Source organism: Hyla sarda, chromosome 2 (genome assembly GCF_029499605.1).
Source record: "Hyla sarda isolate aHylSar1 chromosome 2, aHylSar1.hap1, whole genome shotgun sequence".
Taxonomy (NCBI): domain Eukaryota; kingdom Metazoa; phylum Chordata; class Amphibia; order Anura; family Hylidae; genus Hyla; species Hyla sarda.
In genome coordinates, this window is record NC_079190.1 from 318193621 (window position 1) to 318217273 (window position 23653).

At 41.7% G+C, this 23653-nt stretch overlaps 1 protein-coding gene across 2 annotated transcripts in view; it reads right to left on the reverse strand.

Annotated features, from left to right (window-relative positions):
• Nucleotides 1-6681: 6681 nt before the first annotated feature.
• Nucleotides 6682-23653, reverse strand: part of LOC130357918 (gastricsin-like) — a 69547-nt gene continuing 52575 nt past the window's right edge. For both annotated transcript variants that reach the window (XM_056560671.1, XM_056560670.1), the window contains exons 4-9: nucleotides 23320-23438; nucleotides 23013-23212; nucleotides 9306-9413; nucleotides 7481-7628; nucleotides 7046-7144; nucleotides 6682-6909 (exon numbers count right to left, since the gene is read on the reverse strand). In XM_056560671.1, coding sequence (XP_056416646.1) covers nucleotides 6757-6909; nucleotides 7046-7144; nucleotides 7481-7628; nucleotides 9306-9413; nucleotides 23013-23212; nucleotides 23320-23438 — 827 coding nt within the window. In that variant the 3' untranslated portion in view covers nucleotides 6682-6756. The remainder of the gene's footprint in view (nucleotides 6910-7045; nucleotides 7145-7480; nucleotides 7629-9305; nucleotides 9414-23012; nucleotides 23213-23319; nucleotides 23439-23653) is intronic.

Sequence of the window (23653 nt, forward strand, 5' to 3'; positions counted from 1 at the left end):
TCTGAGCCCTCTAGTGCACCTACAGAGCACTTTACATCCACATATGATGTATTTCCTTACTTGAGAGAAATAGGGTTACACATTTTGGGGGGCTTTTTTTCCTATTACCCCTTGTAAAAATGAAAAAATAAATAAAATAGGTCTACAAGAACATGTTAGTGTAAAAAATTAAGATCTTAAATTTTCTCCTCCATTTTGCTACTATTCCTGTGAAACACCTAAAGGGTTAACACATTTTCTGAATGTCATTTTGAATACATTGATGGGTGCAGTTTTCATAACGGGGTTCATTATGGGGTATTTCGAACATAAAGACCCTCAAATTCACTTCAAAACTGAACTGGTCCCTAAAAAATTCTGATTTAGAAATTTTCTTTAAAAATTGGAAAATTGCCGCTAAACTTTGAAGCCCTCTAATGTCTTCAAAAAGTAAAAACATGTCAACTTTATGATGCAGACATAAAGTAGACATATATGTATATTTGAATCAATATATAATTCATTAGGAATGTCCATTTTCCTTACAAGCAGAGAGCTTCAAAATTAGAAAAATGCTACATATCGACGAAAATTTACCACTAACATAAAATAGAATATGTCACGAAAAAACATTCTCGGAATCAAATTCATAAGTTAAAGCATCCCAGAGTTATTAATGCTTAAAATGGCCGGGTCCATAAGGTTAAAATGGGCTTCGTCCCCAAGGGGTTGAATAAAAAATTTAATTTAAAAAGTGATCAGCAGATATACTGTAACCCTACCTATAAATGAACTAATGAAACAACAGAACCAAGCTAGGGGTACACTGCTGGAAAATATATATTTTTTTAAATCAAATGGCTCCAGAAAGTTTGAAAATCCTTCCAGTACTTATCAGCTCCTGTATGCTACAGTGGAAGTTCTATTTTTTTTATTTATTTCCTTTTTGTCTGAACACAGTGCTCTCTGCTGACACCTATATCCATGTCAGGAACTGTCCAGAGCAGCATAGGTTTGCTATGGGGATTTGCTCCTACTCTGGACAGTTTCTAAATTAGACAGAGGTGTCAGCAGAGAGCACTGTGGTCAGAAAGAAAAGAAATTCAAAAACAAAAGAACTTCCTATGGAGCATACAGCAGCTAAGTACTGGAAGGATTAAAGTTTTTGAATAGAAGTAATATACAAATATGTTTAACTTTCTAGCACCAGTCGATTTGAAAAATAAAAATAAAATTCCAGCGGAGTACCCCTTTAAATATTGTACCATGTCCACCCAGCTGGGTGGCATTGCCTCTAACAAAGACCACGATGAGATAAAAATGAGTAGGGCAGATCTTCTTGCTTGAACATGCAGTACTGACACCAATGTCTCAAACCTTTCTGTAATTCTTCTTGAATTTCCTGCTCGGCCTATCATCTGTTAAGATGAACTGTGCCCAGCAACCTTGAATAAATTAAAAGGAAGCTTTCAAATTGGTAAAACCAAAATGCACCCCAAAACAGGGGGTCAGAATTTACCAATTGCACACACATATACATAACATCTGTCATATTTTAAGGGAAAGCCATATAATGAGAAAATAAGGCGGTGCATAACGAGTGGCCTTTTCAGTATGGCTTCAGCGGCTCTTAACATAAAATAAAGAGGATACAAATGCCCTATTCCAATGCTCCAGGGGGATTCTAGGGGACAGGGGCACAAGCCCCAAGGCAAATACCTACTAAGATGTTATTATATATAATTTTACTGAACAAAACACACAATGCAAAGACCAATATTACCAGTAATACAAGGCCCCAAAAAGCGCGATATAACATACCACCACATAGAGATACCAGCTCTACACAAACTATAAGTGATTACAGTGAAGTTACATTTAGTGACTCACAGGTGGCGTCTTCTTTGTTGTTCACTTTTTCCATCTTTTCTTCCATGCAATCTGGACCATCACAACTGCTTCCAGCTACAATTCTATACATCTTTGTATTCCTGTTGCCACCTTGCTGTGTAGTGCAGTGCTCCTGTGGCTGTTACTAAACCTGCTGTGTAGTGCAGTTCTCCCAAATACTGCATTTCAGATGTTATAACTTTGTGAGAAATACTATAAAGACAGCTCCTTAAAAACATTAGCGCCAGATAGATAAAGCATCCAAAAATAATAGTTCATAAAAGATAGTGCCCCATATTGTGACTTCGAAAATAGTGGTATCTTACACCTAATGGTATAGACTTAATGTTAATAGTGTTCTACACAGGAATCGTGGTCTTCTCAATGCCCTCAAATCACCAATAATTTACCATTTAGGCCCTCATACAGTAATATTACATCTTTGTACTGTCACACAGTAGTAATGCCCCCTAGAAAGTAATAATGGCTCCTTAGTTCCTACATCAAAGTAACAATGCCCTATGTGTTTACCCTGTAAAATATTAAAGTGCCCTGCATGTCTCGAAAGTAAAAATGTCCTCTATATAATATTACCCTAGTGTGCTCCACAGCAGTAATGTGCGCTTCCCAATCCAGAGCCTCTGAGGCTTCTTCTGGCATCATCAGCCCAGAAGCACTTAAGCTCCAAATCTCTGGCTGAGTAATGCTTTCAACAGTATCTGTGTACTCAGGATGCAGATACAACTATGGAAGGTCTCATTTTGTAGACCACAAGTCTCTTTAGGCCTGCAGCCTGATGCTGTGGTCATGCTGGTTGTCTGTGTCCTAGTGCGGGTCACACTAGGACACAGACAACCAGCATTACTACAGCATATCAGGGGGGTCCCAGCGGTCAGACCCCTCGCAATCTAAAACTTATCCCCTATCCTTAGGATAGGGGATATGTTTTTAAAACCTGGATATCTCCTTTAAGCTTCCAATAGGAGTTGCTTAAAAGGCATAGCCATGTGATCTACGACTCATCACAGAATTTACCAAGACTGAAAATCCATTCCATATATCTGTGTGAGGTTATTTCTTTAGCAGGTACATGGATTTCTGCAAGCTACATGTAAAAATTGTTGCATGTATTTTTTTTTTCTTTAAACAAATCTGCCATGTGTAAGCAAAGAAGGACTGGACTGGTCACTTTCACAAGTGTAAGCTATAGAGGTCGCAAGGGTCGCAATCGCGACTGGGCAATGTTTAAAAACTTTTTTTTTCTTTAAGTTTGCGGCCGCTCTTACCCCTCCTCCTGCCGCAGCGGATTGGCTGCTGGAGGCAAACGTGCGCCACGCAGGCACGAACGTCTCCTTGCTCCTGGCGCCGAGGAAGAAGTGGAGGCTGGCAAGTAGATGGGAGTCGGTGCTCCTGGTGGCCTTCCGTCTATATAGGGGCCCCCAGCAGTGCCCCCCTCCGAACTAAAATCCCGGAGCCCTAACTCCAACCTCCCGCACCCTCGGGCCGCGCTGTAGCACGGGACTCTGCTTTGGCCTACCCAGGGCACTAAAGCTTCCGTGCGGCCTGCTGCCTCCGACACTGGATTCCCGGGACCGGATCACCCTGAACTCACAGCGTATGCAGGTGAGGAGGCCGAGGACCGGGGGGGGGGGTAGGAGGATCATGTGTATGTATGATGTTTGCTTGTATGTGTTATGTGGGGTGTGTGTGTATGATGTCTATATATGTATGTTTTATGTGTGAGTACATCTATCATGTGTGTTTGTATTATTGCGTTTGTGTATGTATGTTGTGTACAGTATATGTATGATGTGTGTAGAATGTGTGTATGTATGTACTGTATGTATGTAGGTGTAAGCGCGATGTTTATATGCATGGGGGGTTTGGTGTCTGGAGACAGCGTGTGTATGAATGATGTGTGTGTATGATGTATGAATGATAGATGGTGTGTAAGCAAGATGTATGTATGATGTGTGTAAGCTAGAAGGATATATGTATGATGTGTGGACATGTATTATGTTGGGGGATCTGGAGGCGGCAGGTGTATGCATGATATGTGTTTCTGTATGATGTATGTGTATGTATGATGTGTAAGTATTATGCATGTGTGGGGGGCACAGAGGCGGCGTGTGTATGAATGATGAGTGTGTATGTACTGTATGTATGATGTATGAATGATGTGTGTAAGCAAGATGTATATGTATGATGTGTGGAGATGTGTGTAAGCTATAAGGATGTATGTATGATGTGTGGAGATGAATTATGCAGAAGGATCTGGAGGCGGCGGGTGTATGTATGATGTATGTGTGTGTATGATGTGTGTGTATGTATGTATAATGCATGTGTTTGGGGGGTCCGGAGGTGGTGTGTGTATGTACTGTATGTATGATGACAATGAAGAAAATCAGGTGGCACTTCAGGAAGAAGCGCCGGTAACGGCGTGAAATAGCTGTCGTCCGTTACACTGCTGATCCAAACGCCCCGCTGTCTGTTTATGCACCGCACCGAATAAAGAAGATAATAATCAAGCAGATTAGATGGCTCACCTCCGCTGCGTCTCCCACACCTCGCACGGACTAACCGGCAGTGCCTCCGGTCTCAAACCGTAGGAAACTTTATTTCGGACACATGGTCAGCACATAAAACCAACGCGTTTCGGGTCAGACAGGACCCTTAATCATGGCATCATGATTAAGGGTCCTGTCTGACCCGAAACGCGTTGGTTTTATGTGCTGACCATGTGTCCGATATAAAGTTTCCTGCTTGCATCCCATCTCGCTGGACATTCCTTGCTTTTTGAATAAACAATATACTGTTCACAATACCGTGAGTGCCACCTGATTTTCTTCATTGTCTTTATGTGAATGCAATTTCTGCACTCTGAAGGTTGAGCACCACGGAGCATACAGTTTTAGGATCTGTGTTTCCACAAGCACTAACATGGACTCTGCAGGTATGCGGTATTAGCAGAGGTCAATCAATGCCGACTCTCTGTTTCTCTAAGTCACTGTATGTATGATGTATGTATGAATAATGTGTGTGTATGAATGATAGATGTGTGTAAGCAAGATGTATGTATATATGATGTGTGGGAGGGTACAGCGTACAGCATGGTTATTTTGAGGGTTTATATTCAGGGGCACAGTGTGTGGCAGTATTATATTTAAGAGGTAAGTATTATATTCAGGGTGAACAGTAGGTGGCAGTATTATATTCAGGGGGTACAGTGGGTGGCAGTATTATATGCAGGAGGTACAGTGGATGGTAGTTATATATTCAGGGGGTGCAGTGGGTGGCAGTATTATATTCAAGGGGTACAGTGGATGGTAGTTTTATATTCAGGGGGTACAGTAGGTGGCAGTATTATATTCAGGGGGTGCAGTGGGGGGGAGTATTATATGCAGGAGGTACAGTGGATGGTAGTTATATATTCAGGGGGTGCAGTGGGTGGCAGTGTTATATTCAAGGGGTACAGTGGATGGTTGTTTTATATTCAGGGCGTACAGTAGGCAGCAGTATTATATTCAAGGAGTGCAGTGGATGTTAGTTTTATATTCAGGGGTACAGTAGGTGTCAGTATTATATTCAAGGAGTACAGTGGATAGTAGTTTTATATACAGGGGGTACAGTAGGTGGCAGCATTATATTCCAGGAGTACAGTGGATGGTAGTTTTATATTCAGGGCGTACAGTAGGCGGCAGTATTATATTCAAGGAGTACAGTGGATGGTAGTTTTATATTCAGGGGACTAAGTAGGTGGCAGTATTATATTCAAGAAGTACAGTGGATGGTAGTTTTATATTCAGGGGGTACAGTAGGTGGCAGTATTATATTTAAGGAGTATAGTGGATGGTAGTTTTATATTCAGGGGATTAAGTAGGTGGCAGTATTATATTCAAGTAGTACAGTGGATGGTAGTTTTATATTCAAGGGGTACAGTAGGTGTCAGTATTATATTCAAGGAGTACAGTGGATGGTAGTTTTATATTCAGGGGGTACAGTAGGTGGCAGTATTATATTCAGGGAGTACATATGCAAGAGGTACAGTGGATGGTAGTTTTATATTCAGGGGGTGCAGTGTGTGGCAGTACTATATTCAGGGGGTACAGTATTTAGCAGAATAATAATGATTATTGTCTTCATACAGAGGATAAGGATCTACTGACAAAGTGAGAGCCTATGATGTCCGGGTGTCAGACTCAGTGGCAGAGAAGACGGAGCTGGAAGAAGTCCTGACGTCTGGACCAGATGAAGAAGAAAAGAAAAGACAACAGAGAAGACGTCACTCAGGTCACTGATATCATTGTGTTTTCTCCTGACTGTCCCATCAGAGCTGGAGTCACTTGTAAGTTTCGCAGTGATGATGGGTGATGTTGTACCCTAATCTGTGGATCTCCAGCTGTTGAAAAACTACAACTCCTATAATGCCTGAGGCTTTCCAGTCATGATGGGAGTTATAGCTTTATAACAGCTGATTGTTGATTGGTGGGGTACCAACAGTTGGACCCCCTCCAGAAAAATGGGCTGTTTATTCTTAAATGCCTGTTTTGTCTGTCTGGCCCTGGCTGTTAGTCACTTATATTGTTGTGTATTCCCCTGACTGTAATCACTGATATCTTTGTGCAGCCGAGTAAGGGGTCATCCCGGATTGGGGAAGAGGTTCGTTAGGTGGTAGGGGGCCCAGGGCAATTTTTCGCACCGGGGCCCCGTGGTTTCTAGCTACTCCCCTGGTGTAAGCTTATATATAAGCTGTTTCAAAAACTTTTCAAGAAGGGATACATTTTAGAGTAAATTTCAATAACACAGTTTATTTGCAGTTGTGGTTGTTGTACAATTTGTTGATGGATGGTAAGTTACTGTAGATTTTTCCTCTGAAAGGTGATAGTTTTATGCTGCTTGAGCAAAGCCCACCCTATTGTTGCTCATGTCATAGACAGAGTAGTACTGCCTCAGGAATACATCTCCCAAGATCCACAGGGGCTGACCATTTTGAGATGGGAGGTAGGTTTCCTCAACACCAACTGTACAGTAACCATTATTCTAGAGATAAAAAGAAGAAAAATTTTATTCCTAACACCATCACTAATAAACTAATAGATTTATTAAATTGTATTTTAATCACTGACTTATCTGTGAAAAAAAATATATATATATATTTGTAAAAGTAACAATTTACCTGGATTATGTATTGAGAGGGTGGAATAGGAAACTGGTTTCCATTTATGGTGAAGCTGATAGGTGGCAGGTTCTGCACATTATTACAATTGACCAGGAACTAAAAAGGAAAGAGACATTTTTTTGTAGCATGTCAAACAGGAGAAACATTTCAGATCCCTGATATGTAGGTTGTAACCTGCTCTTAGTTTCAGACTTGGCTCCTATGAGCGTGGGCAGGGGGGCATATGACCCCCCAGGTTGGTCCCCCAGAGTATATATTTAGGGCCTGGCTGACATGCAGGGATGGGAAGGGAGCCTTCCCAGAATTCACCTGTCCTGTATTCCTGGGGAAATGCAATTTTAAACTGTCTTGTTTTATTTTTTAAATAAATTCTGTAGTGACTCTAGTGTAATAGATTTAGCAATAAAGACATCAGCAGCTATTCAAGCTTACCTGTCCATTCTGTCCTTGCTGGGCTCCAAGATATTGGAGCAGACTGCCCATATACTGTTGGGGAACTGTTAATGGAGAAGTTCCTGTATCCACAATAGCCTGACAACCTTGACTACACCATCCTGTTGCTTGTCCGTTTATTGCGAACCTATGAGGTACAAGGAAAAAGGTTAACCAAAATTCTCTGAACTGTGTAGGAAATTAAGTCATGTATGCAAGTTTTCTGCTGCCAATAATTGCAAAAATGTTTGTCGTGACTGGCTTTCATTTTAAAGTGTGTAGGTGCATGGACAGTCAAAGATGTGTTTCAAGTTTATTTAAAAGGCCTAATCCTCTTACTAAATTTAGCATATCCTAAAACAGTGTACTGTGTATTAATAGCAGCATATGCAATACTGGTCTTAACTCCCTCCATAGTACTTAAGATTTACTATTTGAATTTTTAAGTTGGTCATAGATGTATGGATTGTCATTAGCGATCCAAGCTATTTTACTGAAAAACAAGCATATGAACCTAGCATGGTTGGTGTGTTTTTGCACCTGTATTGCAGTCACTAGTCCCAGCCTCACTGTAGCTTAGTTTGGTAGGTAGAGGAGAACAGCTGGAGAGAGAGAGGAGTCTGGCAGGGCTAACTTCTCTAGACCAGGAGGAAAAAATCAATTTTTAGGCTCTAAAGGCACACTCCCGGAGACTTCAGATGTGTAAATCAATGCCGTCTTTATTTAGTGAAGGATGGCAGTCTACAGCAAGGACAACGCGTTTCAAAGGTTACACCTTCTTCTTCTGGTCCAGTTACATGTATTACATAATGCACACTATATACACAAAATTAAATTAAAAAAACGGCAGGAGAGAAGGTCACAGGGTCAGTAGTGACATCACATCTGACCTCTCTTCCGCCGTTTTTTAAATTTTATTTTATTTATATATAGTCTGCATTATGTAATACATGTAACTGGACCTGAAGAAGAAAGTGTAACCTTTGAAGCGTGTTGTCCTTGCTGTAAACTGCCATCCTTGACTAATTAAAGACGGCATTGATTTACAAATCTGAAGTCTCCGGGAGTGCGCCTTTAGAGCCTAAAAATCTGATTTTTTTCCTTCTGGTCCAGAGAGGTTAGCCCTTCCAGGCTCCTCTCTCTCCAGCTGTTCTCCTCTGCATTCGCACCACTGCCACAGCTGGACCAACGGCCGGATGCCTCCCGACATTGGAATTTTTTCCACAAGTGCTATACAGTGTTGTGCCTGCCCGCACAACACACTAAGGTGAGCATTTTTCACGTACATCTTCACCAGCCTCCCATATCATCTGGGATTAACTGCACTATTAGCGCAGTACACTATTGGCGCAGTACACAATAAAATTACATTTCCTGTACTTATAGGTTAGCTTTAACTTTTTCAGCTAGTGACGGATTCATGTGACCTGCAAGTCAAAGTAGCGAGCGGAAGGTCAGACTTTACAATGTGAAAATATGATGGGCCAGATTTACGTTGGCTGCTGTGCTAGAATTGTGCTAGTCTTGCTATGAAATCATACAGTATGACAAAAAGAATAGTAAAATGCGAGGAAGTGGCTCATTAATAGAGGGGGTTCACTAGGAAGAGGACGTGTCTTAGAATCAAAAGTCAAAATGTAACAAAGATTTAACAAAATATTGGTGCATTCTTTTCAGCATAAAGTAAGCCAATAGTTGGACTAAACATGTGACAAAGTAATCAAACAGCATAAGCTACATATACATTGTCTATTCATCATGACACAATACACCCACAAGGGGTCGAACTAATTTGTTACAGTAGCAAAATATTGGAATAACTTACTCTTGAATTCCAATTTGCCAGTAAACTTCTTGTGTGACGGGAGCCCAAAGAATTTGTCCAGAATACAAGCTGTTATCAACCCCACCGAAGATCACTTCACCTTGTTGACTAGAAAAAGAGAAGAGTAAACAAGGATGATCCTTATGCACAACCAATAAATAATTCCACAATAATTTAGAATAGACTATGTGCACCAGCACAGTGGTACTCAGGTTATAATATTCAAATATACAATGTTCTTTCATGGCCCTTTGTAATGTGAAGGGAATTCACATTCCAAACTGCTGATACTGTTACATAGCTGTTAGGACAAGGAGTCACATGGCACCTTTCATACATCTGTCTGTGCTTCCATGATGTAGAGAAATGTTTTATTCTCTGGTGCAAAGAATCAAAGAGGCATTCTCAAGTCACTGTAATGAAGATTAAAAGTTAAAAATGTATCGAACACCAAAAAGTCCATCCACAGAAATGTGAAGATTTGATGAAGGTTGTCCCAAGCCGAATGTTGTGAATTTCTCTATTCAACATCTAAATGATTGCTGATACGCCTTTTCATTCTGGGGCTAAAATAAGCTTGTGTGGCTCTCCTGTGCAGGGATTGTGGGAGCGTGACCATCAGTATGATAGTCGTACTCCTGCTGTAACTACCAAGAGCGTAGAAACCTCTTCACATGCCGCAGTCAAATCATGACCGCAGCATGTGAAAAGTGCCTGCATGCAGCTTACCTTCATTGGCCTCTGCAATCCCTGGCCCGATTTCCATGGCAGCCAAGGGGTTTTGTAAGAGCCCCCTTGGCTTGCCATCAATGTCTGAGTAACTGGATAAACAGCGTCAGGATGGATATCCGAAAAAGTAGAACTTTGCTTCTCCTCAAAATAATGAAGGTCCAGACCACACAGGATGGGTACAAGGACAATCACTTTAAAGTTAAAGTGATTAAAGTGCTTGTCCTTGTACCCATCCTGTATGGTCTGGACCTTCATTATTTTGAGAAGAAGCGCCTGGCAAAGTTCTGCTTTTTCGGATATCCATCCTAACGCTGTTCATCTTTACTGAAGTGACCTAGAGCCACTTGAGAAGGACGCCTTGGCTGACCTCAGTCTACATTACAATATTACAGGCCCATCACGGTGTTGCGCCCGCTGCGCAACATCTTCTGGTAAGCAGATTGACACCTTGTGGGGCACCTGTTTACTCAAACCTCTACACTAGAAGCGCACCTTTGTTTTCTTTTCTATTTTGAGTAACTGGATAGGCTGTGCTGGTACATTACCTGTCAGCGTTATACTGAGAGGCTAAATACACAGCACTATTATACCAGTGATCTGATTAACGCCATCAGTCCCCTTGTGGGACTAGTAAGAAAAAAAAATGGAAATGAAGAAAATGAAAATATACCTAAAATATATATAATATATAAAGTATACAGTCAAGGCCGTAAATGTTGGCACCCCTGACATTTTTCAAGAAAATGAAGTATTTCTCACAGAAAAGGATTGCAGTAACACATGTTTTGCTATACACATGTTTATTCCCTTTGTGTGTATTGGACCTAAACCAAAAAAGGGAGGAAAAAAAAGAAAATTGGACATAATATCTCACCATACTCCAAAAATGGTCTGGACAAACTTATTGGCACCATTAACTTAATATTTGGTTGCACACCCTTTGGAAACAATAACTGAAATCAGTCGCTTCCTTTAACCATCAATAAGCTTCTTACACCTCTCAGCCGGAATGTTAAACCACTCTTCCTTTGCAAACTGCTCCAGGTCTCTCTTATTGGAAGGGTGCCTTTTCCCAACAGCAATTTTAAGATCTCTCCACAGGTGTTCAATGGGATTTAGATCTGTACTCATTCCTGGCCACTTCAGAACTCTCCAGCGCTTTATTGCCATCCATTTCTGGGTGCTTTTTGATGCATGTTTGGGGTCATTGTCCTGCTGGAAGACCCAAGATCTCGGCCGAAAACCCAGCTTTCTGACAATGGGCTGTACAGTGCGAACCAAAATCCATTGGTAATTCTCAGATTTCATGATGCCTTGCACACATTCAAGGCACCCAGTGCCAGAGGCAGCAAAAAAAAAAAAAAAACATAATTGAAACTCCACCATATTTTACTGTAGGTACTGTGTTCTTTTCTTTGTAGGCCTCATTCTGTTTTCGGTAAACAGTAGAATAATGTGCTCTACCAAAAAGCTCTATCTTGGTCTCATCTGTCCACAAGACATTTTCCCAGAAGGATTTTGGCTTACTCAAGTTCATTTTGGCAAAATGTAGTCTTGCTTTTTTATGTCTCTGTGTCAGCAGTGGGATCCTCCTGGGTCTCCAGCCATAGCGTTTCATATCATTTAAATGTCGACGGATAGTTTGCGCTGACACTGATGCTCCCTGAACCTGCAGGACAGATTGAATATCTTTGGAACTTGTTTGGGGCTGCTTATCCACCATCCGGAATCTCCTGCGTTGACACCTTTCATAAATTTTCTCATCCGTCCACACCCAGGGAGATTAGCTACAGTGCCATGGGTTGCAAACATCTTGACAATGGTGCATTCTGTGGACAAAGGCAAATCTAGATCTCTGGAGATGGACTTGTAACCTTGAGATTGTTGATATTCTTCCACAATTTTTGTTTTCAAGTCCTCAGACATTTCTCTTCTCCTCTTTCTGTTGACCATGCTTAGTGTGGCACACACAGACACACTTTGCAAAGACTAAGTGAACTTCTCTCATTTTTATCTGCTTTCAGGTGTGATTTTTATATTGTCCACACCTGTTACTTGCCCCAGGTGAGTTTAAAGGAGCATCACATTCATCACAAAATTTCAGGGGTGCCAACATTTACGGCCATGACTGTAATAAAAAAGAAAAAAAAACTCCCCCCCCCCCCCGCCAAAAAAAAAAAAAATTACCCTTATATCCCTTCAAGTACATAAAAAAGAAGATAAATACACATATTGGTATTGCCACATCCATAATGACCCAAATATAAATTTATTTTATTAGATATCCTTCATGTTCATCACTGTAAGGGAAGTGTTACTCGTAGAATATACACAGCGTATTTCACTGTGGAAAATATGCTGCGCGCTCTCCTTAGAACAGACACACAGAGCTACCTGCAGCAGCCCTTTGCAGTGAGATTTGGAGATGGGACCAGTGCTCCAACATGACTGTGATGCACAGTTCTGTCTCCAAACCTCAATGCGCACACCGTGCCCCGGATGCCGCCCGGTAGCCCTGTGTGTCTGCTTACAAGAGAATACGCAGATTTTCCACAGCGTGAAATATGCTGCATATACACAAAGTGTGACCCTACCCTAAAAGAAAAAAGCCCCAATTGTGGTATTTTGTTCATTCGCCTCCCGAAAAATGGAAAAGAAACAATTATAAAGTCATACATATTTTAAAATGTTACCAATAAAAACTACAAGTTTGTCTGCAAAAAAACAAACTGTAGCATAGCACCATAAGGTGAAAAATAAATATATAGTTATGGGTCTTGTAATGCCAACACATGAATTATTATTATTTATTTTGTTTTATTTTTTTATTTTATTTGTTTATTGTGGCAATGTATTAAAAAGTACAATATAAATTTGATATATAAGTTATAATGTTATATATATTCCGTACAGCGAACAGCGTAACTATAAAATGCAAAAAAGCAATGACAAAATAGCATTTTTAAAAAATCATTTTCCCATCAAAAAAGTTTATAAAAATTAACCAGTAAAATATATGAACCACAAAATAGTGACCAAAAAAAGTAAAATTTTTTCTTGCATAAAAAGAAGCCCTCATATGGCTTTGTTCACCAATAAATTAAAGAATTATGGCACTTGGAAGGCAACGACGGAAAAACTAAAAATAATAAGTATACGTATATCTTCTATTTGAGTGGCAAGTTTTTTATACATTGCATGAAGGATTGGGATCCTACTTGGCACCAAGTATAAAAAAGGCAAAGTTTTAAATAAAACCCCAAACTAACATTCTCCTGCGCTCCTATGGCAATACTTTTCTAGTGTAGTAGTAGAAAAACAGCATTTCTTCTACTACACCAGAGGAAGTGTTACCATGGGAATACAGTAGAATGTTAGTTTAGTGTTTCATTTTAAATGTTGCAGTTTTTTCTTCTCACTTAGGCCCCTTTTCACACTATAAAAATTCATCCGTAATGAATGTCCCGTCAAAAAAATCTTGAACATCGGCCGTTAAACGGCCGTTAGAAAATCCCATTATGGGATTTTTCTAATAGCCGTTTTAACCTGTTATCGCCCTTTATTAATAACGGCCGTTATTTTGTGACGGGCAATAGTAACGGGAAATTAGTGCGTGCACTATTTCTTCCGTTCATTCACCCATCACAAAACCCGCTGCTAGCGTGTGAACGCACCCTTAAACATGAAAAAAGATGAACGAGCGCAGCCAAAGGAATGGCTGTATTTAGTTTTTTTGACATCAGTACTATATTGGTAGTAGTCTGGGGGTGAAAAATGTGTGACAGTTGTGGTTTAATAAAAACTTTTACTGCAGTTTTTTTGTTCCATTTTATACTGTGTGAACCTAACCTAAATATGTGTTGCATTGTTTTTGTTTGTGTGTGTCTGTGTGTTTTTGTATTTTTATTTTTTTATTTTTTTAACATTCCTCAACTTACAGTCTTCAAAATAAATTGTTGAATCACAGGAAAAAAATCTCATGACTTGAACTAAGAAAAATACCGTATTTTTCGTCCTATAGGACGCACCGGCGTATAAGATGCACCCAATTTTTAGGGGCAAAATCTTAAAAAATAAAGATTTTGAACCCAATAGTGGTCTTCAACCTGCGGTCCTCCAGATGTTGCAAAACTTCAACTCCCAGCATGCCCGGACAGCCGTTGGCTGTCCGGGCTTGCTGGGAGTTGTAGTTTTACAACATCTGCAGGTCCGCAGATTGAAGACCACTGCAGGAGGAGGTAATACTCACGTGTCCTACTCACGTGTCCCCCGCCGCTCCGGACCCGTCACCGCTGCCCTGAATGTCGCTCCATCGCTGTCACCGTGTCCCCGTCGTTCCGGACGTCTCTGCTGCCGGCCGGGTATCCTTGCTCTCCGTCGCCGCCATCACGTCGTTACGCACGCCGACGTACGTACGCGACGACGTGATGACGAGGAAGGAGAGCGCCGGCATACAGGGGATCCCGGCACGGAGCAGACACCAAGGAGGCAGGTAAGGTCCCTCCCGGTGTCCTGTAAGCACTAACCCGGCTATTCAGTCGGGCTGTTCGGGACCGCCGCGGTGAAATCACGGCGGTCCCGAACAGCCCGACTGAACAGCCGGGTTAGTGTCACTTTCCCTTCAGACGCGGCGGTCAGCTTTGATCGCCGCGTCTGAAGGGTTAATACAGGGCATCACCGCGATCGGTGATGTCCTGTATTAGCCGCGGGTCCCGGCCGTTGATGGCCGCAGGGACCGCCGCGATAGGGGTGCATTCGCCGTATAAGACGCACCGACTTTTTCCCCCCAGTTTTGGGGAAGAAAAAGTGCGTCTTATACGGCGAAAAATACGGTACTCAAAAAAGGCATCAAAAATGCATATAAGAAAACATTATTTAGGGAAAAAAGCCACCAAAACATTGTAAAACACCATTAACTTAAAAAGAGCTTCTGAAAGAGGGCTTGGGCTAAGTTTCCACTAGTTTTTTTTTTTTTTATCTGAAAAAAATGCCACAAAACACTGCCTTGTGATTTTGCAAGATACCCTTCTTGTGGGTTTTAGTCTTGGTGTTTTTTTTTCTTTGTGTTTTTATCATGACAAGTCATGTGATTCTTTCATCGCGTGACTCAGGAATTTCTCTTAAAGAAATGGGGGCAGGAAAAACGCCAATAGTAAACCCACATGTCGTTTTATGGCTTTTTTTCCTTCCATAGACTTCTATGGGAGAGAAGTGCCAAGATGTTGCCCAAAAAATGCTGCAATTTTGGAAAACTGTCACAGAGCCAAAATCCAAAGAAAAAGTGCAAAAATGGCAAAATAAAATTCAGGTGGGTTTGGCATTTCATGAATCTGTATTGACTTTCAGCTAACATTTGGCCGCACAGTTATTTTACAAAAAAAAGCCATGCAACATTTGTGGCGCTTTTTAAAATGTATTAAAAAAAAAAAACACAAGTGGAAACTTAGCCTTAGAGTGTATTCACACGTATAGTATCCTGCATATATTTGATGCTCAGAATTTTATGCTGCAGATTTCAATGTAAACTTAATGATTGAACACGGCTTCAAATCTGCAGCTTCAAATCCTTACATTAAATATGCGCAGGATACTGTACGTGTGAATAGACCCTTAGGGTACGTTCACACGTGCAGATTTTTTTGCGGGTTTGCCCCAGCATATTTGAAAGTGGGCGGGCTCTTCTCGGCTGTCCGCAGCAGATTTTCCGCGGCAGAATGTACACTGTGGAAAATCCGCCGCAAGCCCCATTGAAATCAGTAGAGACTGTGGCGGATTTTCCGCAGCATAAATTCCGCCACGGAAAATCTGCTGCTGACAGCCGAGAAGAGCCCGCCCACTTTCAAATACGCAGCGGAAAACCCGTTAAAAAATCAGCGCATGTGAACCTTAAAGAGTTTTTTTTCTCCTGCACGTGCAGATTTTGCTACAGATCTATGGGTAAATTGCAGAAAAATTTGCAACAATTGTTTTTTGTTGTAGATTTTGACTTCCACGTTGAATTCATCACTAAAAATTGGCAACAAATCCATAACCAGTCAATGACAGAAAATTACATGCTGTGAATTTATAAATCTGCATTGCTTAAATCACAAAGGACAAAAAAATCTTCAACATTTCAGCTGTTTGTGAATATAGCCTTAATATAGCCTTACATGCTTTATCTGTATTAATTATATGGTTATTTTTCTTTAATGTTCTATTTTGAGGTTATTTTAGTTGCTTTATAATGTTTTTAACTTACATCAGACGCTGCAGAACAAATAAATATTGTAACTTGAGGAGCCACTATGGGTTTTAGAATGAAAACCTCATTGATCAGTATGAATATTACATTTAATCTTTTAGTGACTCCATGTATGTTTTTTATTTTTAGATCAACAGAATGTTATACAGATTTGCAAATGACTTATATTTAAAAAATCTCATGCACTTATTAGCTGCTGTATGCCCCGGAGGAATTCATGTAGTCTTTATAGTTAAAGGGGTACTCCGCTCCCCAGCATCCGGAACATTTAGTTCCTAACACTATGTGTGGGCTTCTGTGGTCGCCCCGCCCCCTCGTGACATCACGCCCCAACCCCTCAAGGCAAGTCTTTGGGAGGGGGCGTGATGGCCGTCATGCTCCCTTCCCATAGACTTGCATTGAGGGGGTGGGGGGTGACATCACTGGGGCAGCGTGTGACATCACGAGGGGGTGGGGCAACAATGGAAGCCTGCAACCAGCATTCGGAACTAAATGATCCAGACGCTGGGGAGCGGAGTACCCCTTTAACCCCTTAACGGCGCAAGACGTATATTTACGTCCTGCGCCGGCTCCCGCGATATGCCACGGGGTCACGCGGTGTCCCTGCGTCATATCGGGTCGGTCCCGGTGGCTATCAATGGCCGGGACCCGCGGCTAATACAGGACATCACCGATCGCGGTGATGCCCTGTATTAACCCTTCAGACGCGGCGATCAAAGCTGACCGCCGCGTCTGAAGTGAAAGTATCCCGGCTGCTCAGTCGGGCTGTTCGGAACCCAAACAGCTTACAGGACACCGGGGGGGGGGGGGGGGGGGGGCCTTACCCTTACCTGCCTCCTCGGTGTCCGATCGACGAATGACTGCTCCGTGCCTGAGATCCAGGCAGGAGCAGTCAAGCGCCGATAACACTGATCACAGGTGTGTTAATACATGCCAGTGATCAGCATGAGAGATCAGTGTGTGCAGTGTTATAGGTCCCTATGAGACCTATAACACTGCAAAAAAAAGTAAAAAAAAAGTGTTAATAAAGGTCATTTAACCCCTTCCCTAATAAAAGTTTGAATCACCCCCCTTTTCCCATAAAAAAAATAAAAAGGTGTAAATAAAAAAAAAATAAACATATGTGGTATCACCGCATGCGTAAATGTCCGAACTATAAAAATATATCATTAATTAAACAGCACGGTCCATTGCGTACGCGCAAAACAATTCCAAAGTCCAGAAAAGCGTATTTTTGGTCACTTTTTGTACCATAAAATAATGAATAAAAAGTGATCAAAAAGTCCGATCGAAACAAAAATTGTACCGATAAAAACTTCTGATCACGGCACAAAAAATGAGTCCTCATACCGCCCTGTACGTGGAAAAATAAAAAAGTTATAGGGGTCAAAATATGACATTTTTAAACGTATACATTTTCCTGCATGTAGTTATGATTTTTTCCAGAAGTACGACAAAATCAAACCTATATAAGTAGGGAATCATTTTAACCGTATGGACCTACAGAATAATGATAAGGTGTAATTTTTACCGAAATATCTACTGCATAGAAACGGAAGCCCCCAAAAGTAACAAAATGGCGTTTTTTCTTCGATTTTGTCGCACAATGATTATTTTTTCCATTTCACTGTGAATTTTGGGGAAAATTACTAATGTCACTGGAAAGTAGAATTGGTGATGCAAAACATAAGCCATAATATGGATTTTTAGGTGGAAAATTGAAAGGGTTATGATTTTGAAAAGGTAAGGAGGAAAAAACGAAAGTGCAAAAACTGAAAAACCCTGAGTCCTTAAGGGGTTAAACACGGGACTTTCTGCTGTCACATCTGTCAGTGTCAGATACTGTGCAGAGCATTATCAAATCTCAATAGCAAACCTCTCCTGACATGGACAGAGATTGGCAACAGGGAGCACCATGTCTAAATAAAAAGACTACACAACTTCCTCCAGGGCATGCAGCGGCTGATAAGTACTATACTGGAAGGCTTGAGATTTTTAAATAGAAGTAATTTGCAAATATGTATACATTTCTGTCACCAGTTGATTTAAGAACAAGTTTTTTTTCTCAGGGGTACTGCATTAAAAAGTGAGTTTTCTTATATATTTGTAGCTTTGGTTGCCCTGATTGCAACAGTGTTTTTACTTTCTTGCTACTCCCCCAGTTCCCGAGATATAGGGTATTTACTATTTGGTTGACTATGAGTACTTTTCACTAAACAATCAGATGGGAGGGAATTTTAATGGAACATGCGGTGTGGTTTCTTATTACCTTAGCCTTTCATTCACCACGTTTTGCAATATAATTTCGGCCTATTTGAGTATATATAGTGACATCTACAGGTAGCCAGCTAAATAGCTAAACCCCTATATATCTGGCACAGTGGGACGTAGCAAGAAAGTAAATCCATCATTGGAATCAGGGCATCTGAGTTTAAAGGGGTACTCCAGTGGAAAACATTTTTTTATATCAACTGGTGCCAGAAAGTTAAACAGATTTGTAAATTACTTCTATTTTAAAATCTTAATCCTCCCAATACTTATCAAATGCTGTATGCTCCACAGAAAGTTCTTTCCTTTTTGAATTTCTTTTCTGTCTGACCACAGTGCTCTCTGCTGACACCTCTGTACATGTCAGGAACTGCCCAGAGCAGGAGAGGTTTGCTATAGGGATTCCACCGGAGTATCCCTTTAAAGGAAATCTGTTTTATGCTGTCCAAACCATGGGTAGCATAAAACAGGTGCAGGAGCCAGGGTCCTGGAACACTATGATTAACTCCTAAATGCTTGGGCGTTTCAGAGAAATCCTAGTTTAACCCCTTAAGGACCAGGCCAATTTTCACTGTAGGACCAGATCGTTTTTTTGCACATCTGACCACTTTCACTTTAGGCATTAATAACTCTGGGATGCTTTTACCTATAATTCTGATTCCGAGATTGTTTTTTTGTACTATATTCTACTTTATGTTATTGGTAAAATGTTGTCGATACTTGCAACATTTCTTAGTGAAAAATTCCAAAATTTGATGAAAAAATTGTAAATTTTGCATTTTTCTAATTTTGAAACTCTCTGCTTGTAAGAAAAATAAACATTCTAAATAAATTATATTTTGATTCACATATACAATATGTCTACTTTATGTTTGTATCATAAAGTTGACTTGTTTTTACTTCTGGAGGACATCAGAGGGCTTCAAAGTTCAGCAGCAATTTTCCAATTTTTCACCAAATTTTGATGAACCCATGACCCCATTATAAAAACTGCACCCCTCAAAGTATTCAAAATGACATTCAGTAAGTGTGTTAACCCTTAAGGTGTTTCACAGGAATAGCAGCAAATTGAAGGAGAAAATTCAAAATCTTCATTTTTTACACTTGCATGTTCTTGTAGACCCAGTTTTTGAATTCTTACAAGAGCTAAAAGGAAAATAATCCTCTCAAAATTTGTAACCCAATTTCTCTCGAGTAAGAAAATACCTCATATGTGTATGTCAAGTGTTCGGCGGGCGCAGTAGAGGGCTCAGAAGGGAGGGAGCGACAATGGGATTTTGGAGAGTGAGTTTTTCTGAAATGGTTTTTGGGGGGCATGTCATATTTAGGAAGCCCCTATGGTGCCAGGACAGCAAACCCCCCCCAGCGCATACTATTATGGAAACTACACCCCTCAAGGAATGTAACGAGAGGTACAGGGAGCTTTAACACCTCACAGGTATTTCACGACTTTTTATTAAAGTCGGATGTGTAAATGAAAAAAAAAAATTTTTTCACTAAAATGCTGGTTTTTCCCCAAATTTTACATTTTTTACAAGGGGTAATAGAAGAAATGGGGTTACAAATTTTGGGGGTAATTTTCTCCTGAGTATGGAAATACCCCATGTGTGCACTTCAAGTGCTCTGCTGACGCACTACAATGCTCAGAAGAGAAGGAGCGCCATTAAGCTTTTGAAAGGGAATTTGTTTGGAATGGAAGTCAGGGGCCATGTGTGTTTACAAAGCCCCCCGTGGTGCCAGAACAGTGGACCCCCCCCCCATTTTGGAAACTACACCCCTCACTGAATTTAATAAGGGGTGCAGTGAGCATTTACACCCCACTGGTGTTTGACAGATCTTTGGAACAGTGAGCTGAGCAAATTAAAAATTACAATTTTCATTTTCACGGATCACTGTTCCAAAAATCGGTCAGACCCCTGTGAGGCGTAAATGCTCACTGTACCCCTTATTACATTACGTGAGGGGTGTAGTTTCCAAAATGGGGTCACATGTGGGTATTTATTTTTTTGTATTTATGTCAGAACCGCTGTAAAATCAGCCACCCCTGTGCACATCACTAATTTAGGCCTCAAATGTACATAGTGCACTCTCACTCCTGAGCCTTGTTGTGCGTCTGCAGAGTATTTTACACCCACATATGGGGTATTTCCGTACTCAGGAGAAATTGCGTTACAAATTTTGGGGGTCTTTTTTTCCTTTTACCTCTTGTGAAAATAAAAAGTAAAGGACAACACCAGCATGTTAGTGTAAAATTTTTTTTTTTACACTAACAGGCTGGTGTAGACCCCAACTTTTCTTTTTCATAAGGGGTAAAAGGAGAAAAAATTTGTAGTGCAATTTCTCCCAAGTATGGAAATACCCCATATGTGGCCCTAAACTGTTTCCTTGAAATACGACAGGGCTCCGAAGTGAGAGAGCGCCATGCGCATTTGAGGACTAAATTAGGGATTGCATAGGGGTGGACATAGGGGTATTCTACTCCAGTGATTCCCAAACAGGGTGCCTCCAGCTGTTGCTAAACTCCCAGCATGCCTGGACAGTCAGTGGCTGTCCGGAAATGCTGGGAGTTGTTGTTTTGCAACAGCTGGAGGCACCATTTTGGAAACACCCTTTATTATGTGTTAGTGTAGTGTAGTGTTTTTAGGGTACATTCACACTGGCGGCGGTTTACAGTGAGCTTACCGCTAGGAGTATGCGCTGTGGCGAAAAATTTGCTGCAGCTCATACTTCAAGCAGGAAACTTACTGTAAACCTGCCTGTGTGAATGTACCCTGTACATTCACATGGGGGGCAAACCTCCAGCTGTTTCAAAACTACAACTCCCAGCATGCACTGACAGACAGTGCATGCTGGGAGTTGTATTTTTGCAACATCTGGAGGCACACTGGTTGGAAATCCTTCAGTTAGGTTCTGTTACCTCAGTATTTTCCAACCAGTGTTCCTCCAGCTGTTGCAAAACTACAACTCCCAGCATGTACTGATTGCCAAAGGGCATGCTGGGAGATGTAGTTATGCAACAGCTGGAGGTACACAACTGCAACTCCCAGCATGCCGAGACAGCTGTTTGCTGTTAGGGCATGCAGGGATTTGCAGTTTTGCAACATCTGGAGGGCTACAATTTAGAGATCTCCAAACTGTGGACCTCCAGCTGTTGCAAAACTACAAATCTCAGCATGCCCTGACAGCAAACTGCTGTTTGGGCATGCTAGGAGTTGCAGTTTTGCAACATCTGGAGGGCCACAATTAGAGATCACTGCCAGTGATCTCCAAACTGGGGCCCTCCAGCTGTTGCAAAACTACAAATCCCTGCATGCCCAAACAGCTGTCTGGGCATGCTGGGAGTTGTAGTTTTGCAACATCTGGAGGGTTACAGTTTAGAGACCACTGTATAGTTGTCTCAAACTGTACCCTCCAGATATTGCTAGGCAACTTACCGGCTTCTGTCGGATCCAGGGAGCCAGCCGCACGACATCCCCGGACTCCGATCTCCTCCACCGATGGTCGCCCGCAGCCTCGCCCGCGGGGTAAGTGGACGTCGGTGCCGGTCCTCTATCGTTTCCCCATTCTGGCCCACCTATTGTGGGTGGGCAGAATGGGGAAACCGAAAGTTAAGCCCCCCGCCCCCGATCTGCTATTGGTTGTCGCGTCTAGACCACCAATAGCAGGGATAGGAGGGGTGGCACCCCTGCCACCTCACTCCTATGCCTTCAGGGGGATCGTAGGTGTCATGGACAACCGCGATCCCCGTTATATTCCGGGGTTACCACGTCACCATAGACCCGTATGTCGCAAATCGCAAGTGTGAATTCACTTGCGATTTGGGGCGATCCCCGACATGGGGGGGGGGGGGGTCTGATGACCCCCCTGGGCATTTGCGTGGGGTGCCTGCTGATAGATATCATCAGTCACCCCCATCCGGTCCCCGCCCGGCGCGCGGCAGGTACAGAAACAGGTACACCCTTGGTCCTTAAGTACCAGGGAGCAAAGGCGTACCTGTACGCCCTTGGTCCTTAAGGGGTAAGCCGGTCCTGAGTAGCATGGCGTGTGTGTGTATAGGGAGAGATGAATCACTCAGGGCTGGTGGGGTAGAGAACAACAGCTAAGAACTACCCTAATGACGAGTTAGGTAGGTTGCAGCAGCTTTAGAGGGGTGATCCAGGAATAGAAAAACACAGCTAATTTATTTAAAAAACAGATCCATGTCTGGATGGGTGCGGTTTTACAACTTGGCTCCATTCACTTTAATGGAACTGAGCTGCAGAACCACACCCAACCTGGAGACAGAAGGGGAGCGGTTTTTGAAAGAAAGTAGCACTGTTTTTCTATTCCTGGAAAACCCCTTTAATAAATTATGAGGTCTATGAAATGCCTGAGTGTACATCATAGTTTGGAAACCCCACTCCCTGCACCTGTTTTTCATGATTTATATTTTTTCTATCTTTGCATGTATTTTTATACTGTACCTGCCCATGTAGACACTAAAGATTGGGTTGTTAAGCAGATTCTGTTGCAACATTCCTTGCATAGCTGTAGTGGCACCCCCTGCAGACATGGCAGGGTATGCCATTCCAAAGATTCCATCAAATTTAGAGTAGTAGAAACTGCTGCCACTTTCTGAATAGGTCAGTCCAAATTCCTGGTTAGTGATAGATAGTCCTTGAACCTATGTGAAAGATACATTTGTACTATGAAGTTACAGTATTTAACAGTATATATCACATTTACAGTAAGATCAAATACAGTATTGAATTAAAGAAACTGGTTACTCACAGTAACTGTGTCATAGCCAAAGATACCACTGACGCTGCCACTACCATAAGACATAGTGAACTGTTGTCCATTAGATGTGTAGGTTGATGACTGGCTGGGGTTAAAAACATTGTGGTTGCCTATGTAAATAAAAAAGAATTGCTGGGTTATTATTTAACCTCTTAAGGACCCAGGACGTACTGGTACATTCTGAGACCGCTCCCGTTCTATAACGCGGGCCACGACGTGGGCGCGGGGCCTCTAACAACGGCCGGGACCCGTGGCTAATAGATCGCTTAACCCTTTAGATGCGGCGTTCATAGTTGAACGTCGCATCTAAAGTGAAAGTAAATCA